Genomic DNA, 23,717 nt, shown 5'->3' on the forward strand with positions numbered 1-23,717 from the left:
AGGAAACCATCAAGCCTGATGCTCCAGGAAGGCATCCTCCTGTCCATTTTTGTTCACCATCAGCCCCCGCCCGGCACCTTAGAACCCAGCGCCAGAACATGGGGAAGTGCCTCGAGATCTGGTCCAGATAAGACTCGAAGGTGAGTGTAATCAAAGGTCTGCCCGTATTCTTAGAGCTGCCACAGGGTGAGGGCTAGAGGCATGGTTCCTTCTCTCGACGAGACAAAAGGGAGGATGAGCAGAGCTGGCTGAGCAGGGTCCCGGCAGGGGCCACGTGTGGGGGAGCTCAGGAGAGATTTTGTGTGTTTGGGTGGAGAGCTGATCCGTGGGACTGCTGAATCCCCTTCTAATTCCATAACATCCATTTCTACTCTCTTTATCTGGGCAGCCATTCCATATTTTAAAATATCTAGAGATTTGCCAAACATTAATTCTTAAAACCAATGGCACACATTTTTCATGTGTTCTGAAAGAGTGTTCATAAATCATCTCCATCCTGGCTTCTCATGGGGGAGCCACGTTTCCTTCCTTCCTTTCTTTCTCCCCTAGCCGAAGCCAGTATTTTGTCTTCACTATTCTTCAGCGCTCAGAGACTGTGACACTCTCTCTAGCCTTCAGTCTATTGCCCAGTCTACTCAGTAGGACATGAGTGGGGGAGCTGGACGGAGAGTCATGAGCGAAGGGTCCCTGCTCTCAGAGAGTACGTTTTCATCTCCCAACCTGCCCTCCCAGTCAGCCTGGGGGATCCCAGATGGACACCGCCTGACCAGTCTGCGGTCATGACCCAGAAGCAGGGACAGCGCCTGCAACGCTAGCATCCCTGGGGCACACGGCAGTCGCCTCTCCAGGCCCCTCGGCTCCCAGTGTGACAAGACAAGGCCGCCCCCAAACCTTGGAGGTAACAGACCTGCTCTCGAGGCCCAGTTCTACAAAAGAAGAGAGGAGGACAGGAAACCCACATTTGCTGGCTGCATACTAGGTAGTGAACATGAACGTGCATGGAATAACTTCAGCCTCAACATGATAGCTTGCAAGTTATCCTCGAGGAAGGCGAGGCTTAGAGCAGTCAGGTAGCTTGCCGGGGCCAGGAGTCGAGCACCGAGTTGGGCTGGTGGTGGCGGAGGTGCTGCAGGGATAGGGTGGGAGGGCGGGCCTGGCATGTCAACAGCCTGGGCCTTCCCTCCAACTCCGCGGGCATGAGCGTGTGGCCCAGCGGGCCGCCCCACCACCGTGAGCCTCAGCTACCCTGTCTGTGAAATGGGGAGAAGACGCAGCTCTCAGGAGCCTGCATGAGGGTGACAGGGGCCACAGTCCAAGAGAGGGGAGGCCCACCGGCTGGCAAATGCTGGTGTCTGCTCCGACCTAAAGCCACATCCAGACAGCCTTCCTTTTAGTACCAGGACACTGTTTTCTTATTATTATTCCTTTTTTTTTTTTTTTTTAATTTTGTTCTTGGTGGCAGTTTTAACAAAGCGCTGATCCACGACACGGAGAAGCACACAGCAGATGAGAGCAAGGATGTGCCGCGGGCTCCGCAGTGCAATTAGCATTCTCCTAAACAAACGAGCTTCAACAGAGCTGTAATTAAGCAGGCCTGTAATTAAGTATATGCCCTTTATCATAACGATCATGCTTAAAAATGGCATGATGCATGGAGCTCTGTTATTAATGCTGTAATCCCAAACCGAAGTGCGAGTACATAGAAATCAGCGTGTCAGGCCTGTCACCGGAGTGTTTGTAAAATACATTAAAGAAAAAAACCAGGAAACAATGAGCTCATTCAACTGTTCTTTTTACAGTCAAGCACTACAAGTCAAGAGGATGGTGAATGCTTACAGAATCTGCAGGGTTTAAACAAATAAAGCTCTAATCTGCTACTGTATTAATACCACCCCTGATTTTAAAGGAGGAGGGGGGATTTCTTTTTTTCCCCCAACTGACCCAAATACCTGCCTTTGCTGTTCTCAGGGAAGGAGTCCAATTTGCATGCTGTATTTATTTGGACAGAAAATTGGACTCCTGCTTGCACAGACAGTCCTGCTAGGACTCTGTAGGAACTCTGCCTGGCAACGGGAAAGGGTTGTTATAGTTCCCGTATCTTTCCTTCACATGGGAACTATAACTGTACTTGCCAAGGCAGGCCCCTCAGAGCCATCCCTTGATTCTCCCCCCGACACGCACACTTTCGCATTTCCCCGGGCTCGACTCGAACCCACCGCTCATTCCCAAGGGCTCCGGACCCAGGGCCACCCTACTGCCTTGGGATACCCACAGTTGCTCAGGGCTTTCGACCCCTTCCCTCACTGACATCTCAACGAGGTAATACCCCAATCAATGCATGTGTTAATTTCAACATGCTTGATAACGAGTCTTAAAATCATGTGGCAAAAAAAAAGTAGTATTAAGAGAAAGAGACTCCATGACCAGCATCTCAACTGTCATCTGCTTACAGCTGTCAGGCGGTGTTACGGGAACCGGAGTCACAGCCCCTCGGAAGTACTTGCAGGGATGGTGGTGAACGATGGGTCGTCATTTTTAGGATAAAGTCAAATGCAGCTGGAATCGGGGGAGGCCTTTAACCCTGGCGACTTCCTTGTAAATGACCAGCAACCTGGCTCTTTCTTCTCTCCTTTCCCATAGCTTCAAAAGTCCTTTACAATTTGTGATGGGAAAGATGCCAACACCTCAAGATCTCAAGGCCGTTTCTCAAAACTCATCCGCATACCGAAACACCAAGCCTGTTCTGCTTTCCTGGTGATTTCACTTGGGGAACATTCCTTGGAAGATATGTGTAGGTACCTCCTAGATTGTCTGCTCGGTGACATTCCAATTGAGTCCACACTAGGCCAACAACTTCCTTCCAGATCCCCCAAGTAGTTTGTTTTGCCGGTTACTCAAAAGCCAGAAGGACGGACTTATCAGCCACAGTGACCTCCCGAGGCCCACGGCACCGTGGGGAGCAGGGAGTGGGTGCCACAGTCAGATACGTGTGAGCCCCGAGCCGGGCTCAGCCACTTGCTGGCTGTGGGGCCTCAGGCAGGTCACTCAGCCTGAGTCAGACTTGCACCTGTCAAAGGAGGAGACCCACAGCTGCAGCACGGCTGTGGGGCTGAGCCTGTGGAGGAGAGAGGGCCGAGCACGGCCCGACCTGCAGCAGGTACTCCGCGTGTTTAGTTACGGGCGATCCACAGCCGCCAGACAGGCCCTGCTTTCCAGACGCGGATTCAGGCCAGGTCCACCTTGGACTTAGAAGTGTTTCATCTCTCGGTGCCTCTCTTTCCTCAACTGTAGAAGGAAGGTAATAATCCTGCCTCGCTTGCTGCGACGTTTAAAGGAGATAAAACAACTCCCTGCTCATTCTCACCGTCATCACGAGTTGGGGAGAATGCCCTTCCAAGGATAGACCTTTTGGTTGCTTGATCCGCTTTTACATCTAAACGGAAATGCAGCCACATTAAATTCTGTAACCCATGGGCTGGGAGTCCCCATCCAGAGGCTTCTGGAGGTGTGGAAGCAATGCCTGCCCAGGACTACCTCAGAGGGTCCCCCTGACCATGGTCCTCCCTGGTGTCTGCCACCTCTGGGGTCACGGGTCAAGCTCAACTGTAGGAGCAAGACCCATGCTGGGCCCAGCCTGCTTAGCATCCCCTGGAAAAGAGCCCCAAAAGCAAAGCGAAGAAAACTGCCCTTGGGTGTCAGGAGGTTAATTTGCCAGTCAGCCAGAAATGCCATGCTCTTCAAAATAAAGGTGGCTTCACCCCACAAATGAATATTCTCTGAGGTTCTGTTAAGTGGGGAAGCCTCCCCGTCCCCCATACAGAGCACCTGCCAGGAAGTGTCACTTTAGCTGTGTGGTCCACTTCATGTCTCCACATCCCCCGTATCCTGGGAGGAAACTGAGGGCCCTGTACTCCCCCATCTTCCTTCCAGAGCTGCCCCTCGGGGGCCTGGAGGCTGCTGTCTGAGCCGTGGGAGCTGGGAGGGTAGGCGTCCCTAGAGGCAGGGCCACGCACGGCTGCCCACACCCCACAGCCACGAGAAACTCCAGGTCCACGAACAAGAACACTCTCCCTGCACTGCAGAAATGCTTTCTAAAACTTCATGAATATTTGGCGCCTTGGGGCAGAGACCTGTTGCATTTTGCCCACAGTAAAGATAAAATCCAACTAAGTGCCACCTTTCCATGTGAGTGAAAAGGCGATTGTTGAGGCCTTGCGGGGAAATGACCACGGGTTCACGCCTGCCGTCCCCCAGTGCAGCACATACACAGAGACCCCTGAGCCAGCTGGAGAACAAGAGGGGCTCTCTAAAAGTAGTACAAGAAGCAGACTGAGGGGGCCAATGAAGGTTTGCTGCTATTAGGAGTGACCACACTCCTCCAGAACACAGGTGTGGTCTCAACAAGTAGTTTAATCCACAGCTGGTCGTGGCCGGAGGCCTGGCCTCTAGCTGTGCAGGGTCTGAGCGGCGGGCGGAGTGACAGATACCACGGCTGCTGGGGGGGTCCCGCCGCATGGGCAGGAAGGTGTGCCTCCCCGCCCCTTACAGGCCCTTCTTTGTCTTCTCAAGACCATTGCACACACAGGCAGTCCCGACTCAGGATGGTCCCACTTACGAGTTCTCGACTTCACGATGGTGCAAAGGTGATACGCATTCAGTAGAAGCCATACTTCAAACTCTGAATTTTGATGCTTCCCCGAGCTAGCGATGAGCGAATCCATCCTTTCTCACGGTGCAGGGCGGTGACAGGAGCTCCCAGGCAGCCAGGGGACCACGAGCGCCCACAGCACATACACGGATGGCCATTCTGTCCGCGTACAGCCGTCCTGTTTTTCACTTTTTACAAGAGACATTCAACACTTTGGCATAAAATAGGCTTTTGTTAGATGATTTTGCCCAACTGTATGTGGTTCTGAGCACGTCTAAGGTAGGCTAGGCTGAGTGATGATGCTCAGTAGGGTAGGGGTAGTAGCCGCATTTTCAACCGATGATGGGTTTATGGGGACGGAGCCCCACAGTGAGAGGACAAAGACCTGTATGTTTTTAAGTTGTATTTTTTACCCCCTCAATAAAGGAATATACTTCCTAAACAAACAATTCCAATAGCACAGCTAAGTTAAAGTGCCCCTTGAATGCAGAGCCCTCCTCAGGGCTAGCCCTGGATGTGGTCTATGCACAGTCCCTGGGGTTCTCCCAGCCTCTTGCTATGCATATACAGACGTGTTTGCATATACAGAAGAAATACAGAATTTTGTTTTGTATGTGTCTGTGCTTTTCATAAACATAGTATCACCGCACAACTGTTCTACACTTTGCTTTTTTTCAGTAATTGTCCGAGTTCCCCTGTTGGTAGCTACAGATGTATCTCAGTCTTTTTAATAGCCGAGCAGAAGTAAGAGTGGAGAGACAACCAATGGCCAGCTCATCAGGAGCCCTGACCGCCATTTTAAGAGGCCTGCAGGTTACCATGAGGTCCCTGGGAAGCCACTGAAGGGTTTTTGAGCTGGAGAGAGACATGTTTATATTTTAGGAATGGCTCCTTGGCTATGGAGAAAAGCAAGGATTAGAGGGAGTGAGGCTGGGGGCAGGACCACCAGGGAGCAGGTTCTGGCAGTGGATCAGGTGAGGGATGCTGGTGGCAGCGTCTAGGACAGTCTGTGACAGTAAGAATGGAGAAGAGGGGACAGATCGAAGGGTATTCAGATGCGGACCCAAGAGACTTGGCAACTGGCTGCGGTAGTTTCACTACTTTCCGGGGGGACGAGACAAGGGCGACCCTGAGATTCTGGCTTAACCATCGGGAGAACGGGGGCCCGGAGACCTGGGAGACGTGTGGGGTAAGCTGGTGGGGTCTCTTTTGTCTGTGTTGGGTTCGAGAGGCTTGTGAGACATCCCAGGGGAGATGCTGGTCAACATGGCTGGGACATGATGAGCAAGATGCAAGACTGGTTGGTAAGGACTGCCAGGATGGAAATACAGAAGTGAGGCGGTTAGGGGAGGATCTGGGGCATCCAGCCTGCTGGTGACTGAGGCACAAGGGAAGATGCGAAGTTCTGGGAAGAGCATGGGGTGAAAAGAGGACAGGCCCAGCTCAGGGTTCTGAGCCATGTTAACATCTGATGCTTGTGTGGAGGAAGAGAAGTCAGCCAAACAACGGGAAGAAGATTCAAATGTGCTCTGTGATGCCTGATCACAACCGGAGGTGTTGCTATGAGCTTGGCTTTAATAAGTAGATCTAGATACATTGACACACAGAGGTATGTATATATTTAAATGCACATGCGTTTATATGCATGCACGTGTGTTAAGACACACACAAATGGACGTATATTTCTATCTGCTGACAGCCCAGAAGCCATGAGCACACCTAGTGCCCAGAGTTTTGGGTTCTAGCGTTCTCCTCTGAAAGACACAGGGGCTCTTTAGAAAAATGGCTGATGGAGGGGGAGGCAGGGAAGGAACAAGCCTGGGACATCTTGTTGCACCAGAAAGTAAGACAACCTCCAAGAATCACGGGAACTCGGCAGAAGGGCCCAGGAGCCAGCTCGAAGGGGCTCCCATTGGCTATTATGGAACAATTTGAGCGTCCAAATAATGACAATAACGAATTAGAACCCCCCTCCCCAGTCCACACCAAAATGCACAAACCGGGGATAAGGGGAAGCTCATCCTTACAATAAAATGCCAACTCACATTGAAGGAATGATGGAGTTATAAAAATCAATGGATAATCTGATTAGGAATGAACTATTTACATAGTCCCAAAGTATTTCCCACTGATGACATATTAATTACAAGAGGAAAAACAGTAACTTTATGGTACGGAAACCCAGCAAGCAGCACCGTAAGCAGGTGATCCCAGCTGGGTCATGCCAACATCAGGAATTTCCGGATAGGATGCATGGAGAAGGACACAGTAACAGCTGACACAGTGACAGAGAAGAGAGCTGGCCTCACAGCTTGGTGTCCTCATCTGAGAGTGAGGGGCTGGGCTAGGTGACTCAGCTGGTACTTATCTGTGACTTTTTTTTTTTTAAGATTTATTTTAGAGAGAGTATGTGCAAGCAGGGGGGAGAGACAGAGGAGAAGAGAGAATCTCAAGCAGACTCCCTGTTGAGTGTGTAGCTGGATGTGGGGCTCGATCCCAGGATGCTGAGATCATGACCTGAGCTGAAATCAAGAGTCGGATGCTTAACTGATGGAGCCGCCCAGGCGTCCCTGACCTGTGACTTTCAAAAACTGCCCACTGCCTGCGGCTCCTCCCCTAGGAGGTTCTGATTTACTTGGCCTGAGCTGTGGCCCCAGGAGTTAGTAGCTTTTCAAGGCTCCCAGGTGATTCTCAGGTGCGACTAGGTTACAGTAGCCCTGGGCTAGGTGAGGTCTAACCACCCCCACCCCGGACATTCTTCCATCTCAGAATCATTGTATTAAATATGTACCGGTGATCTGAGACCTTTATTAAGCCCCAGAGGATGCAATTTCCAAACCCACTGTAGGTAACAGCTGGTTTCTAGCTGACTTCTCTGGCCCTCATCCGGATTCTACTCACAAAAGCTTCTGAAAAGCAACAATCACGAAGGGTAAGTGTAGGTTCTGGTCAGATGCCTCCCCGTCATGGACCCAGAGGGCAGGGAGAGAAGGTATCCCAGGTTTCTGTATGTCTGAAGCCAGGAATGACTGGTCCACCACTCTCTAGAGCACGGCGCCAGGGTGTGTCCGTCTGGGGGGAAGGAGACTGTGTCAGGCACTTGCACACAGTCCCGTTTAAACCTCCCAACGGCCCTGTGAGGCGTTGCCATACCCACCCTGCCAAAGGGACCTGAAGCTCAGAAGGGAAGGGACTGGTTGGGGCCACAAGGCTGGTAAATGGCAGAGCTGGTGCAGAAAGGGAGATCTTCCAAGTCCACTGCCTTCCCACCATATGAAGGACGAGGTGCGGATGCCTTCCTCTGAGAAAGGAAAGAGTCCCCTACAGATGGCAGCCCAAGAGTCTAATCAAGAAGGGTGAGAAAGCGGATGGAAGCTGTGTGGAGGTGGAAGGCGTCCGGGGGCCACCCCCTGCAGCGTCCCTGGCTCGCTCTCTCCCAGGGGACACCCTCACGGCCGAGACAATACACCCGCTTCGGGGATCTTGGCCTTTCATTTTCAAATGTCATGATTCCATAACCTGTAAGTAAGCTTTTAATTGTCTAACTGCCCAAGTACTTTATCAATAGGACGGTAGCATCACCCAAACGGGAAAAGCAGAACCTCATTATACATTTTATTTAAGATTTGAAAAGAGATTGCCTACTGGTTAAAGAAAAATGGTCTAAAACGTAACAGCACAGAGTTCTTCTGACCTTGATAAGTGGGATCGAATTCCCCAGGGCCTGGGCATCCCCCCGTGAAGGAGAGAACTGTGGACGAGAGTCCTGCAGCTAAGGAGGGGGGCAGCCACCGTGGGAGAGGCTGCCTGAGTGGGCCCCAGGCTTCAGCCTCCCTGAGCTGCCAAGTGCTTCCAAGAGACCAGGCACAGTGACGGACACAGGTACGGGCCAAAAAATGGGACCTCCACGGCAAGTCTGACAGCCATCTAAATCCAACTTACGCTTACGTAAGATTGCGCTGCTGGTGTGCACAGGAATCAGTCATAACTTAATTAATAAAACTTAACTTGAAGAGGAAAAAAAGGCATTTTTATTTTTCTTGCTTTACAGAAAGCTCAAATACTGAACCTCCCAGTTCAAAGCGAAGGCCTGGCCGTTGTCCCCCTCACGTAGCTAGACCTTTAACATCGGTTGAGGTAGGCAGGCTCTGCCGGTCCCCGAGGCCGGGCGTGGAAGAACAGGAGACCGCAGACTCGTGCCTGTAGCTGGGATGGGGTACAGGAGCCCACACACCGGACCTCCACAGCCCCGCGTTTCCAAACTGCATCATTTTCCAGAAACGTTGCCTTGGGAAATGGCTTCTCTTGCAAGCAGCGTATCACCTTCCCCAAAACTCAGCTCCAGTGGACAAGCCTCTCTGGACCACGCTGATATGAAGATGAAGTCTGAGACAGAACTGATGCCTGAATGGACACCCACCTTGATTTGGAATTACCCGGGAGGGCGCTCCCTTCTGTCTCACTTGACGTGTCTGCAAAGTACAATGCCATGAATTACCCAGATCTCAGATTTAATATTAACCTTTAAAGGGCATGTCACAAAAATGTATTCTCTAAATATTGGTTGTTAGCTCACTTTGTAAGTCTATCGTGGAGAATAGGTATGAGGTTGCCACCAGTCTTGGACTGCACCTGTCATGGGCACCTCCTGCCACCTGACAGTAATTCCAACCGAACAATTCAGCCATCGACTCGAGCCGCGGCCTAAGCTCAGCCTCAAGATTTAATAATAGAGCCTGCGAATATTACTCTGATTTCCAGAGCTGATGAACTTTCAGAGGCAACGTGCGTTGAAATAACCGAGCGCAGGCATGACAAAGAACTTGAATCCGTGGTTCTCTGAACTATCCGGTATAATAAGCACTTGTTCCTTCCCCACAATGGGCATGTACAAGAGAAATCTAAATAATAATTGCTGTAATTATCATGAAAAAATATGCAGAGATTAATGGTGATTATGAAAATCTGTATAATTGTTCTCTGAAACCGCCGCTGATCAAGTGGTATCTTGAAATGGCCGCTGCCAGAGAACTTTCAACACCGAACAACATGTGGGCACAGAAATGTGACATTTTGGCTCTCTCCCTGTAAAATATTACCCTGTGTTTGTGAAGTTGGTTTTCATCATTTCCAATACCCTGGCCTGCATTTTAACTCTTCCTACCAGTGCCCTGCAAAGGTTCCAAGACGCCCTTAATGGGATGCGTATGTCATTGTGGTTCAAAGCCCCCTGTTCAACTTGTTATTTATTCAAATAATTAATTACTCTTGTATCCATCGAGCAGTTTGTCATGACACATTAATGACTTGATAGACTTCTATGAACTGGTGAACACAGAACAGCAGAGCGTTTTTATCGCCATTTAATTTTAAAACGATCCTGTGTGAAATTATCTAGTCGTGAGTGATGGGGGCATAAAGAACAGACTCAGCAAAGCCCCTTTTGGATCATTGCTTTATTAATGGTAACGTCAGGGAAATGAAAAATGCTAACATTGTCATATTCCGCTGCTGGGCGGAGACGGATGGCTGGGGGACTGGGCAGGGGCTCCCAGCGCTCACTGCCAAGAGCACCGAGCCCCTCGTGGCGCCGGGCCGGCGGGACCCCAGCCTCGCGCACCCACAGGCTCTGTGAAAGCACCTCCATGCCGGGTCTCCCTTTCCAGTTTATGGCTCTCGACGTCTGTTACTTTGTGACTTTGTGTGTGTGGTCTTTTTTTTTTTTTTTCCCACTTGAATTTTCCACTAGTGATATAAACCACCCTCACGAAAACATTTCACTTTATTGCTTTGAACATTAAACGTTATTAATCCAATAGAAAAACGTTAAAGATATTGCTGTCACCTTTAAACGTGAAATGATATTAAGTCCCTAAAAAAACGCTGGGTTAGTAGAAAAGATGTTCCCTTCTTTTTTCTTTCAAGTCTTAAGATAACCGTTTTGGGTTGATGATAAAATAATATTTCTACATGGCTCACAGCACAACATCTGCTTAAAAGACACTTCCTGTTCAGCTATTCTTTTTTTTTTATACTGAAAATTATTTCTCAATTGTTTTAATTACAAACTTGGGAATCTATGCAAACTACTTCCCAGCAGTGTGATTCAAAGACAATAGACAGCAATCCCTGAAGAGCCCCGGAGCCGGGCAGCGGGTGGAATCGCAGGAATCGAAGGGGCTCTCTGACGGCCACATGGGCGGCCCACTGGGGACACGACAGAAAGGCAGCCAGGCATTGTCCCCGCCCTCTGCCAATGGAGAAGAAGGGGTGGATCGCTCTTCCCTTACAAGCTTCCTGGTTCTGTTTCCCCGCTCCCAGTGAATAGCTCTGCCACCCACCTGGGTGTCTAATCCTGGGGCCTGGGGACAACAGGGATTTGTTCCCATCCCTCACACCTGTCATCAGTCCTTTCAATCCCAAAGAGGGTAGTGGTGGGGGCGGCGGCAGCTCACAGTGAATTGAACTCCTACTCCAGCCAGGCCCCAGTCTGGGTGCTTTCTGTGTACGGACAGATTTCTCGGGACCATCCTGAGTTATGTATTGGTGTTATTCATTATTGTCATCACACCCCCCACCTCCCGATTTCACAGAGGACACTCAGGCTAAGAGCAGTCAAGCAACAGTCAAGCTCCTGCCCAGGCGCTCACGGCCAGCAAGATGCAGAGGCGGATCTGAACTGAGACTGCTGCACACCCTTCCCCACAACACCACAGGGCCCCTTAATTCCCTCCAGAGAATCCTCTCCACAGCCCTGGACTTGGGGGATGCCCACCTCTATGGCCCTGACATCAGCTGCTCCACATCACTCTACTCTCCTCCAGAAAGGGATCTGGAAAGGAATGGGGCAAAGCAGTGGATGGAAAGTGTGAGAAAAGCGGAGCGTTTGGGGCACATCCTGGTGCGAGTTGAGATGGGGGTCAGAGTTCTGAGGATAAACAAATCAAAGGAGCTGAAGTTGAGTTTTGTGTCCCAGTCTGTGGAATGCTTTCCTTCCCCAGGTGGGGACACCGGGCGCTGAGGGCTCATGACTTCCACACGGACACTTCCAGCACCGTGGCAGCAGAGTGGGAGCTCAAGCCCTGGTGGCCTGAGACTCCAGGCTGTCTCCACCCAGGACCTGCCTCCTTGTGCAGGAAGCGCCAGTCCCCGCGGGGGAGCAGAGCCTCAGGGAGGTCTGGGCAGAGCCCCAGAGAGCTAATGCAGCTACGTGGGGATCTGCCAAGTTTAGGGTCGCAGATTCGTTTGGGAGCCTGCGAGGAGGGCCTCTCAAAGAGACAGGCAGGCATCCTCCAGAGCAGCTGAGGCAGGCAGAGCCGACTGTAGGCGCCGCAGTCAGGAAGAATAGTAGTTTCAAAGAGGAGCCCCAAATGGAAAGTCCAGCCAGATAACCCAAACTGCAGGAGCCGCTGCTTCTCAATCACGGCAACTCCACTGTGAAGCCAGCCCATGGAAAAGCAGCTCTGAGCACAGGAACCCTCTCTCTGGAGAGCAGCCACATCCCTGCAGAGATGGCACAGGGGTGGCACCCCTGTGGGGGAGGTGCCGGTCCAGACAAGTGCAGGAGGTAAGGGGACACTGGCTTTAGACACGGTGTCTTCAGAGCTGCGCCCCCTTCCCCCCCCCCCCCCCCCCCCCCCCCCGAGGACGCATCCTTTCTCTCCAAACCACAGGTCCTCAAACTATCAAGTGTGTCAGAGTGGTCTGGGATGCTAACAACGCAAATCCCTAGCCTCAACCCTCCGGACTTCGGCTCAGGAACTCTGGGACAAGGGCACCATGAGAAGCTCCAGTCTGTGCTTAGAGCTCTGTGCTTAGAGCTGGAGAGTACTTCCATGAGGGTCTCATGGATATGGTTCCGTGCAGCTCTTGGCCACAGACAAGACTCTCTGTGACCTAGAAGGACTAAGCAGGCAGTATTGCAGCACTGGTCACAGCGGTCACTTGACGAAACCTTGGACTTAGTGCTAGACACGGTCACAGCCCAGAGAGGCAAATGGGATCAGCCTGTCTCATGGCCGCAAGAGGCCAGGTGGTCATGCTTCCAGTCCAAAGGGAGGCCAGCGGCGTCGAGCTTAGAAGGCCAGGCTCTTGACCCTCCTACATAATTTAAGACAAGATATCAAGAAATAACAGGGCCAAAGCACAACCAGGTACTCCGCTAAGTGATTATTTATCACTCATTATGAGACCCAACCACGGGTTTCTCTTTGTTTCGATCTTTCGTGGATGGAGCCTCTAAAACTCGCAAGATGTTAGGAACCCAGAAAGGTCCTTGGTCTGTCTTTCTCTCTATCTGCAGTGAATTTCCTGAGCACTCAGGGTTTCTATGGCTTTTACCTTTAATAGTAGGAAGAAAAGGTAACATTCAGGTAGCTTGTGACCATCTTTTCTGGAATCCAGACAGAAGGCTTGCTTCTTGAGCTCTTCATATCTTGAAGCCAAGGAACATAGGTCTAACTCGTGCTGGATCCTTGAGTTTCCTTCTTAAACCTTTCTGTGCTTTCCCGAGTAATGACTTCCAGCCACTTGAAAATCTGCCCTGAATTTTTCAAAGGGACCCTTTGGTCAGAACAAAGTATGAAAGGATGCATTTCAATGGAACCTAACAGCTTAAAAAGACACACGTAAGTGATTTCTCCACCACAAGGCTTTCAGAGCTGCTGCAGCTGCTGGGTGAATGGCAGGCAGGAATTGGGGGGGGGGGTACCATCACGAAACGCAAGGTCCAACAGGAAAGCAGAGGCCTGTTCTTAAAAAAGGTTTCTTTAAAGCCACAGAAAGGGGGAAATACTACGTGAATTAAAAAACCAAAAACCAGAAGAGGAAACAGAAACCCTGCAGGTCGGCAAAGTTATAGGCCAGTGTGGAGTGAGGGCGTTGGCCCGGGCAAGGAGCAGCTTACAAATGAGGGAACTGAGACCCCAAGAGTTGTAAGACCCACACGGTGAATACCTGCGGTGCCTTGTAGCTTCCTTTCAGGACTGCACACCCATTAACTCCTTTATCCTAGTTTCTACCCTGTGTCATGACGACTTCCGAGCTCAGAGACGTTTATGGGCTTGCTCAATGCAGCCCAGTGGGCCCGTAACAGAAGCGGGTGTTGAATATGGGCCTCCTGACTGCAGTGTAATCATTTATGCGGTCAGCGGAAAAACCATTTGAGCAGAGGCCTGGAAGGGACCCCAGATCCCAAAGTCAAAGGCTGCCTCTCCATGAGAGAATGTTCAGGGCTGCTGGTCTGGGGGCACTGGGAGCTCAGAGGACAAGTGTCATTAAGAGTCTGCTCAGTCTTTACTAGGAAAGAATTTGCCAATGGTCTTCGACAGGTACACCCTGAAAGCACACTTCTTTCTGGCTTTTTATTGTTTTGCTTTTGGTGGAGAGGGGACCAGCCTGCTAATCGGCGGCACTCTCAGCTTGATTCCGTCCAGACTGTTGGATAAACACCGGACCGTGACTTCATTTTCACCTAAGGCTGAGAAACGCAAGGTGGCTTTTCGATGCTGGCCTGTAAAGTCCCACAGGGCCAGGAGTGGGGTGCCGCTCCAGCACACCTTCCCCCTCTGGAGAAGGAGATGCCACACTTCTGTAGCCCCCACGAAGTCCCCACCCAGGGTGGTGTGAGGTCTGATAAGACACGGAGAAGGCAGGGGCGCCTGGGTGGCTCAGTCGTTAAGCGTCTGCCTTCGGCTCAGGTCATGATCCCAGGGTCCTGGGATCGAGCCCCGCATCGGGCTCCCTGCTCGGCAGGAAGCCTGCTTCTCCCTCTCCCACTCCCCCTGCTTGTGTTCCCTCTCTCGCTGTGTCTCTGTCAAATAAATAAAATCTTAAAAAAATAAAAAAAAAATAAAAATTATTAAAAAAAAAACAACACGGAGAAGGCAGAAGGACAGGGAGCTGTGTCCTCGTCCCCGAAACAGCTCTCCCCCCAGGTATTTGAGAATACAACATTGGTGGTGTCTACTGTTGGTGGGAATCCTGACGGTCATGACATGAAATGATTTGTCATTTTGCTAAAGTACAAACTGCAATCCACGTGTGGGGCATCTGGCTAGCGAGTCAGCCGGACAGATGCCCGGCACCTGAATTTCAGCCCAATTGGGCTAACTCTCCACTTTTCTCAGGCAAAAGCAGTAACTTTCTTGAAGTGACCATTTCTTATTTTTTAAAACAGACTCCACCAAGGAGGAAGGGAAGACTGAGAAAGGTGGAAGAAAATGAAGGGGTGTGAGTGGCGCATGGACTGCTGACCCCTAGCCCCACGCGCTGGCGGTAAGGAAGGAGGGGAGGGGACCCGGGACGGTGTGGCCCTCGGGGACTCTGCTGGGGAAGCGACCACTAACATGGCCTCAGGACCTGGTACCTGGATGGTCCTGACAATCAGCTGGTGAACCTGGCCTCTGCTGGAAGGAGCAGCCTTCTGAGACAGAGGCCAGGAGGACCCAACAGACCTGATCCCCTCCCTCCCTAGTTTTGAAGCCTGTCCCCACATTCAGCCAGGTTCCTGCCAACATTTTGAACATCCTAGGAGGGGCGGGGGGGGCGGACAGGGGCAAAAAGGGGAACCTCGCCCAAGCACACTGACAGCCTGATTAGAAAAACCTTGGGTCTTGGCCCGATTCTTTCCTACATAAACAGAACTCACAGTTAAAATTATTATTAACGGTGATGTAATATATGGAGGAATTTATTTTAGTGACAAAATTTATTTAAATAACTTTATAAATGACGTCAGTTTTTATTTATAGAATCATTAGTTCTAAAGGTTCACCCAAATGTTTCACTTTTATGTTCCCACGTTTCGCGGAGAGAATTATGTGCCTAAAGAGCTGTTTCTAAATTTTGGCACTTGGGAATATCTTGGGGAATTATCCTACAAAAACATTTATGGTCTAATTATTGTATGAGGAAGAGACGTTCAAGATGACCTATCAAAGTTTATTGTTCTAGAATCACCCAGGACAGCAAAACCGTAATACAGTGCATTAGAGGCTCAAAAATGCTCCCCAGCCCGATTATTCCGTTGGGTCTTTGTGAGGTTAAACACATGCAGAGGTTAAAAACCGACAGAGGCCACACGGCCAGCCATTGCAAATGTGTCCTTACTCGTGACTGGGAAATTCCTCTGGCTGTGACCAGGGCCACCTTCTCCTCAGTCCAGCACCGGGCCACGGCGGCGACCAGTTACAGAGACTGGGGTTCACTGGGGCAGGTGAAGAGCTGAGAAGAGTGCCCATCCCCGGAAGGCTTTCCTCCAGAAAAACACAAAGGCCAATCCGCCCCTCTGGGCTCTACTGAACGAGACTTGGACGGGGATGAGGAGAGGCTGGAGCTGCATGGTGGTGAAGTGAGCTGGGAGAATATTTCAGAGGACAAAGTGGAGGCAGCTGCAGGGCTTTTGTGGTTAAGGGGACCAAGGGGCAGAGCAAACACATTTTAACAACCAGACTCCTCCTTTCACACATGTGTAAAACCTTTGGTATTTCACTGGAAAACTTTATTTCAGGAGTAATCTTTTGAAGTTTGAAAATAAAAGCAGAAAGGCTATTTTTCAGTATAGAAAGATGGTTTCAGACTTGAAGGGCCCAAAGGAAGGTGCTAACGGGTGGTAAGTCGTAGCCACTCCAGGGGGTGTGCTCTGCGTTGGTCTCTGGAAGCTCTCCTCTGTGTTACTGTGGGTCTTTCTCAGATTGTCCCTAATGGGACCTGAGATGTTTGTTTTCTCTCTTTCTCTCTGTCGTGTCAGGGCCTGGTGGGCCTTCACCCCAGGCCTGGATGGTACCCGGGTTGATAACGTTGATGATCCAGAGAGAAGGGAGTGTGTGTGTGTGTGTGTGTGTGTGTGTGTGTGTGTGTGTAAAGAAACCACATGAGCCTCATAGCTGAGTAAACACGGAGCCTGTGTGACTAACTACCTCTTCCATGAAGCACCAGGGGACACAGAGGGCCAGCACGGTTGGAAACAGGGTCCATGTGAGCAGAGAGGAAACGGTCACTGAAATGCCCAACTTTACAGTTAAAACTCCAAACCTGAGAATGCCGCATGGGCGAACCGTGACTCTGCCACCCTACCTCTGAGCCCTGAGTTCCTGACCTGCCCTCACCAGGCCCCTGGCCCACCCCCACTCAGTTGGCTTCCCTTGTTCACTGGGGAAGAGCCACCTCATGGGCAGGGCTGCTGGCAGCCTGTGGTTTGGGGAAAGCTCACAGGAAGGTGGCACCTTCATGGGGTTTGTGTCCATAACACCAGCCCCGACAAAACAGATGCTCAATAAAAACTTCCTGTGTTGAAGAAACAGGGATCTTACTCTCCTGTATCTTACAGCTGATAAGAAAAGACACAGTAAAAGTGCCTTAATTGGTCTTCCCTATCATCCCCGCTTAACAGAGACAGACCCGAAGCTCAAAGGCAGTGAGGGGCTTGTCTTAAGGGTAGAGCTGCTACCTGGGTCCAGGGCTTTAAAATGAAACCGTCTGGTCCTGTAGTCACCTTCCCGCACCCCATTACAGGCCACTTGTCCCAGAGAAAGAACTGGAAGTTGCTAAGCATTCCACAGCTCTCTTATTTTTGGTGTCAGCAATTACCCTTGTACATTGCCTCCCGTCTTCCCTCCTAAGAGATTCCAATTATTCTTCCAATCATTTCAGCCAAAACACTTACCCAAACTCAAATCACACCTTCTCCCAAACACACACGTCAGAGACCAAAGGCACAGGCAAACGGGCTTGCACAACTCTTCCCTTCCTCTGCCGGGTGGAACACTTTCTACCTATTAACCCATCACAGACAGGCTCAACACCTGCCCTATTGTTTCCAGCAATATTCAGAATAGAACCAGTGTCTAGTACAAACAAGCTGGAGGCCCCATGGGATCTGTTACGCTGGCTGCCTCCAAGTCACCAAATGGACCGTGCTTCACCGGTGACACAATTCCCTGGCTCCCAGGCCAACTCCGAGGACCCTAGGCCTACAAGCCCCTGAAGCTGAACGCTGGCCTTGTAGACAGAGGGAGAGCACCCTAGTGCGTGCAAGTGGGCACGCACACGAAATGAAGATCCTCCAGGGCGCTCGGTAATGACTTTCCTTTTTTCATCTACCAGAGCAAAAGAAGGTGCACGCACAGGGAGTTGCTGGGAAAGGAGTTTCCCATAACCAACAAGGGGGACTGAGGAATGAAACTGTGACTTTCATAACCACCCAGCTCATGACATTCCAGGTGTCCTCAGTCAACCAGCCCACATGGAATTTACACAGAGACTCTGCCAACAGCATGGGATCAATCACACGATCGCCTAATCTGCTCTTTATAGTCCGCCTGGCTTTTCATTGCTTACCTGTGCCCATAGGCTGTGAGTTCTGGGGCTTCTTTAAAGCTAAATCAGAAAGATAAATAAATGCTTTCAAAGGATATGTGTCCTGGGCACCCAGCCCAGGCCCTGAGCATTCTCTCTTCCTACCTCCGGAAGGCAGGGGACAAGGGCAGTCCCACCGCTGAGCTCCCTGCGGCCCCTTCCCCTCCATCTGCTTCTGCTCCCTCCTTTGGACTCCTGCTGCTTGTGGGACCTGACTCAATCCACTCCTCTCTGTGGAGCCCTGCTATGGTCTGGTCTCCTCTGAACACAGAGGGCCGCTGGGTGCAGCTCTCAGGACCCTCCCCTCAACGAGTGCCCGTGGCCTCGGAGGAACGACTGCTCCTCCACCCACAAGTGCCCCAAAGGGCAGACCCCTTCAACCAGTCCCCTCTGCTTCCCCGGCCCACTCTGTGGCATGAGCACTTGCTGTGGGCCGGGCGTCTCGCAAGCTCTAGCTCACAGAATCATCACTGGGCTCTGGGAGGAAGCTTTGCACGCCTCCATATCGGTTTCTACAACGGAGGAAACAGAGTGTGGAGGTTAAGAGTATGCGCACGGCCAACCTGCCTCGCGGCAGGTGACTGTGGTGAGTGAACTAGGTTGTGCCTTTCTTTCTGGGGCTACAGGCTGGGATTAAGGACACCTCCACCTCTTAGGGTTGTCAGGGTGGAAAACACAGTTTGGGTAAGGCACTCAGAACAGGGGCTGACACTATAAATGCTGGATAAGTGCTATTATCATCATTCACTTCCCAAACGTGAAAGAAAATGACCAATGTCCATTCTGGAAACCCTCTGTCACTGTGCCCTCCCCTCCCGCCATAAAAATCTGTTTCCTGTAAATAATCCTGCCACGGGGGAGGGTGCCCTGAATCCACAAGGCTGCCGTGACATGACAAATACGCTGCAGGCTGATAGTGTCTCCAAGACATATTGGAGTTTACTCTGTCGTTTGGGCTTGCCATCTCTGCCACCCTGGAGGGGGCTGGCTTCCCAGGCTGCTCTGGGAGCAAGCAGGAGAGTCGACCAGTCCCTGGACAGATCTGCGAGCTCAGGTGAGCATTGGTTAGGCTGCCTAATGAGAGGACATGGATTTGTCCACTGCCTTCCTGGGCGCCAGGCCTGCCTTCCCAGGGAGGGCCCGGGTCAGTGCCCCGCACACAGCGCAGGCAACCAGCAGGCTCGGCACCTAACGAGCCTTCCCACCTGTGCAGCTCTGCAGCGGCCGCTGCTATGGCCCAGGCCCAGGCTGCTGGCCAGAGCGGGGACAGGACGGTGAAATGAACTTGACTGCAGGGCCCTCCGTCAACTCTGAGGCTGTCCATCAGGAGGCTGGGGTTGCAAAGACTGTTGAGGCTAAGCACCTCCCTCGTGGAACACACTGTCTAGGGAATAAGGAGACGTAAAGCTAAGAGCAGAGTGTGGAAGGCTAGGACGGAATTCTGTGGAAACCACAGTAAAGGCAGTGTTGAGACTGTGTGACCTTGGGGAACTCACTCACCTCTTCTGAGCCTCCTTTATAAAATGGGGATAACAGTAATACCACATGCTCCCCAGGGTGGGTGTACAGATGAAGTAAGTTCACACATGAAGGCGATTTAGCTCAATAAAGACTATTATCCCCGAAACCAGACAGACACTCCTATCACTTGGCCCTCCAAGGCGAGGCTGGGCGGGAGAGGACAGAAGCCCGTCCTTGTCACTGCAGGTAAAGCCACCAAAGCCATCCCAGTCTGAGTACAGCTGCCCCTGGCATTCAGGGCCTCCTGGGCCTAGGCCAGCCCTTCCAGGTTCAGAAATACTCCTCTGTCTCTGGGCAGGAAAGGTATGAAGTGGCTAAATTTGCCCAAATTATAGGCTGTCCTTACTTTTAACCATGAAGAATGACTCTCTGTCTTCCTCTGGAAATGAGCCTTAGCAAGGAGGTGCTGTGGGCATATTCACTCTCATCCGAAACCACGTTAATGGCAGGAAACCAGGGAGGCTGTGCTGTCAGGCAGACAGCCCGAGAGGAGAGAGCCTGCAGGTCTCTGGGGCCCAGGGTCACCCTGTGGCCGCCGGGCCTTCTCCAACGACCCACCTCAACACGCCAAAGAGCAACCTGATCGCTATAATTTGTACGGCATGTTTCTGGTGGCAGGTCACAGCAAACCGGTGTGTGGGGGGGCCCATGCTTTCTGGGCCCCCAGCCGCTGTCCCCAGGCTCTCTGCTGGCACTACCAACCAGGCTTGGCCCTGTGCAGGCACACGGGAGGTGCTCAGTCCCCGCTGCCTGAAGGTGCTGTTGAGCCCCACAGCCCCGTGTGCAGGAGGAGCGGGAGTCCTGCCAGACAGGACAGCAAGCCTGGGGCAGGGCGCCTGCAAGTGACAGGGGTGGTGCCTGGCCGGCAAGGTGGGTGTCTCCAACACCCCTGCTGTCTCTTCCACACATGCTGCCCAGTGTTCTGTGTGTGTCCCTGGAGAGTCACCAGGGAATGTGGGAGAGCTTTCAAATAGTGCTTCTCATGATCCACATTTTGGAGTAAGGCTCTTAAAGTCATTTTTTAAATGAATTACTTGGTGTTTCATGATAAACTCTTTTTAAAAAAATTTATGTGAGAGAGAGAGAGGGAGCACAAGTGGGGGGTGAAGGGGATGGGAGAGGCAGAGGGAGAAGCCGACTCCCCGCTGAGCAGGGAGCCTGACGCAGGGCTGATCCCAGGACCCTGAGATCATGACCTGAGCCAAAGGCAGATGCTTAACTGCCTGAGCCACCCAGGCGCCCTCATGATAAACTCTTAAAAACAGAACAGTCTAGTAGCAGCGATCAATCCCTTTATAACAAGGTGACTAGGTGGCCAAGAAAGACTGAGCAGGCCTAGACTTGATCCTACTCTGAAAGCAGAGTTCCTGCCCCCCAGGAGTGGACGTGGGGCAGCTGACTGCATACGGAGGGCACCTGAGAGGTACGTGCTCATGCTTGGGTACAAAGGCGGGCCGGAGCCACCCGCAGAAGGCACCAGAGGAGTACAGGAGTCACCAGGGATGGCTTCCAGGAAGAGCGGGACTACAGGGTAGGTTGGAGGTTGCTAAGGATGAGGATGGGGAACAGGAAGGCTCTTGGGGGCGAGAGGAAAACCAAGCAAAGGCCTATGTGGGCAGCACCCTTAGGAGGAGCCTCACCTGGCCAGAATAGAGGGAGGGGTGACAGAGCTCACAGCTGAGCACCTGATAGCCAAGCGGGACAAGAACCTTCTAGAACTTAAGGCCCAAAACACAAAAAGGTACCATTCTTGGCTAAGCAGGATGGATGGAGATATGGATATGGATATATCCATCCATCCTACCTGATGAAAGAATAGTTGTGTGTGTATCTCAAACACATGCCTTACAGAAAGAAGACATATTTTCAAGTGTCATCTGAACACTTCCTGAAATAGGTAATCCATCAGATGACAAACTATGTAGATTTGAAAAAATAAAACACTGGAGACCACATTCTCTGACCAGTGTGCAATAAAGTTAGAAACAAGTTGGGGCATCTGGGTGGCTCAGTTGTTAGGCGTCTGCCTTCAGCTCAGGTCATGATCCCAGGGTCCTGGGATCGAGCCCCACATCGGGCTCCCTGCTCGGCGGGAAGCCTGCTTCTCCCTCTCCCACTCCCTCTGCTTGTGTTCCCTCTCTCGCCATGTCCCTCTCTGTCAAATAAATAAATAAAATATTTTTATTTATTTATTTATTTATTTATTTATTTATTTATTTATTTATTTATTTATTTTTAAGATTTTATTTATTTGAGAGAGAGAGAATGAGAGACAGAGAGCATGAGAGAAAGGAGGGTCAGAGGGAGAAGCAGACTCCTTGCTGAGCAGGAAGCCCGATGCGGGACTCGATCCCGGGACTCCAGGATCAGGACCTGAGCCGAAGGCAGTCGCCCAACGACTGAGCCACCCAGGCGCCCATAAATAAAATCTTAAAAAAAAAACAAGTTAAAAATCTGTCACTCAGAGAAGGTCCTTGAGTCAGAGAGGCAATCAAAACCAAAATTACTGTATATTTATAATGTATATTTATATTTGTGATGACTATATATCAGACTTCCATCAAAGTGATACATAGACATACTTCTATAGCTTTGAATACTTTTGTTAAAAGTCATAAACAAAACAGGGGCACCTGGGTGGCTCAGCTGGTGAACATCTGACTCTTGGTTTCCGCTCAGATCCTGATCTCAGGGTCATGAGATGGAGCCAGGCACTGGGCTCAGCGTGGAGTCGGCTTGAGATTCTTTCACACTCCCTCTCTCTCCCCCAGCTTGCATGCTCTCTCAAATAAATAAATAAAACATTTAAAAAAGAAAAAAAAATCACAAACAAAATAAATGAGGTGACCATCCAACTCAAGCAGCTGTATATATATATATATAAACAACCAAAAGAAGCCAAAAGAAAGTAGAAAAAAGGAACTAGTGAAGATAAATAATGAAACAGGAAGCCTAATGCTTTTATTTGTAGATCAAAAACTGGTTATCTGAAAAGATAAACATAACAAATCCTTAGCAAGACCAAAGGAAAATACTAGGAATATATATAATTGCAGGTATATTAACTTTAAAATCAAGATAGGGCGCCTGGGTGGCTCAGTTGGTTAAGTGACTGCCTTCGGCTCAGGTCATGATCCTGGAGTCCCGGGATCGAGTCCCCCATCGGGCTCCCTGCTCGGCAGGGAGTCTGCTTCTCCCTCTGACCCTCTCCCCTCTCATGTGCTCTCTCTCATTCTCTCTCTCTCAAATAAATAAATAAAATAAAATCTTTAAAAAAAAATAAAATCAAGATACTCTTAGGCACAGTTTTATAACACTAAACTTTATATATTTTTTTACTTCATCTTTTTTTTAGAGGTGGGGAGGAGCAGAGGGAGAGAGAGAGAATCTTAAGCGGGCCCCACACCCAATGTGGGGCTTGATCTCATGGCCCTGAAATAATGACCTGAACCAAAACCAAGAGTTAGACCCCTAACCGACTGAGCCACCCAGGCACCCCTGTACTACTAAACTCTAAAATTTAGGTGAAAGGGCTGGTTTTCCTTTCAAAGAAAATATAAATGACAAAAATGATTCAAGAAAAAGCAGAAAGCCTGAAAAAAAAAATCAATCATGGTGAAAGAAAGTGAAATTGTCCCTCCTCCCAAAGTACATGCTAGCTCTCCAGGTCCATTTAGTTTTTACAGGGAATTTTTTTTTTCATTTTCTCCCCCACCCCCACCCCAAGGAACAGAAATGTCAATACTTAAGAATATTCTCATATTTGAAGGAAAAAATTCTGATTCTTAGATCATTCAAAATTAATATTTTAATAAGCACTAAGCCCAATCTCATATAAATACCAAAATCCTAACTTAAATAACAGCAGCTAAGATCTAGTATTATAGATAATGCACCACAGTAAAAAAGGACTTCAAAAATATAGCAATTATCTCAATGTTAAATCATCAAAATAAAATGATTCATACCAATAAGTCAAATGAGAAAAAATACAATATTGTATGGATAGATTTTATTTGAAATTGAAATTAGTGCCTGAATTAAACACACACACACACACACACACAAACTCCCAGGAAAATGGGAATAGAAGAATTGTTCTTTTAACATGATCAAACTCTCTCCTGAATTAACACCCTACCTCAGCTTTGATTATGAAACAGTAGAAACATTCATCCCCACTAAAGTCAGG

The 23,717-nt window shown here is 50.2% G+C and overlaps 1 protein-coding gene across 4 annotated transcripts in view; it reads right to left on the reverse strand.

Moving 5' to 3' along the window:
• Window positions 1-23,717, reverse strand: part of MVB12B (multivesicular body subunit 12B) — a 269,437-nt gene that overhangs the window by 28,751 nt on the left and 216,969 nt on the right. The window contains exon 8 of one of the 4 annotated variants that reach the window (XM_035015799.1): window positions 7,254-9,120. The exons of the other annotated variants lie outside the window; for them this stretch is intronic. Coding sequence (XP_034871690.1) covers window positions 8,984-9,120 — 137 coding nt within the window. The 3' untranslated portion in view covers window positions 7,254-8,983. Of the gene's footprint in view, window positions 1-7,253; window positions 9,121-23,717 lie in introns of those variants that run through there. 4 annotated transcript variants of the gene reach the window in all.

This window comes from Mirounga leonina, unplaced genomic scaffold, assembly GCF_011800145.1.
Source record: "Mirounga leonina isolate KUSES-001 unplaced genomic scaffold, KU_Mleo_1.0 Mir_170, whole genome shotgun sequence".
Lineage (NCBI taxonomy): Eukaryota > Metazoa > Chordata > Mammalia > Carnivora > Phocidae > Mirounga > Mirounga leonina.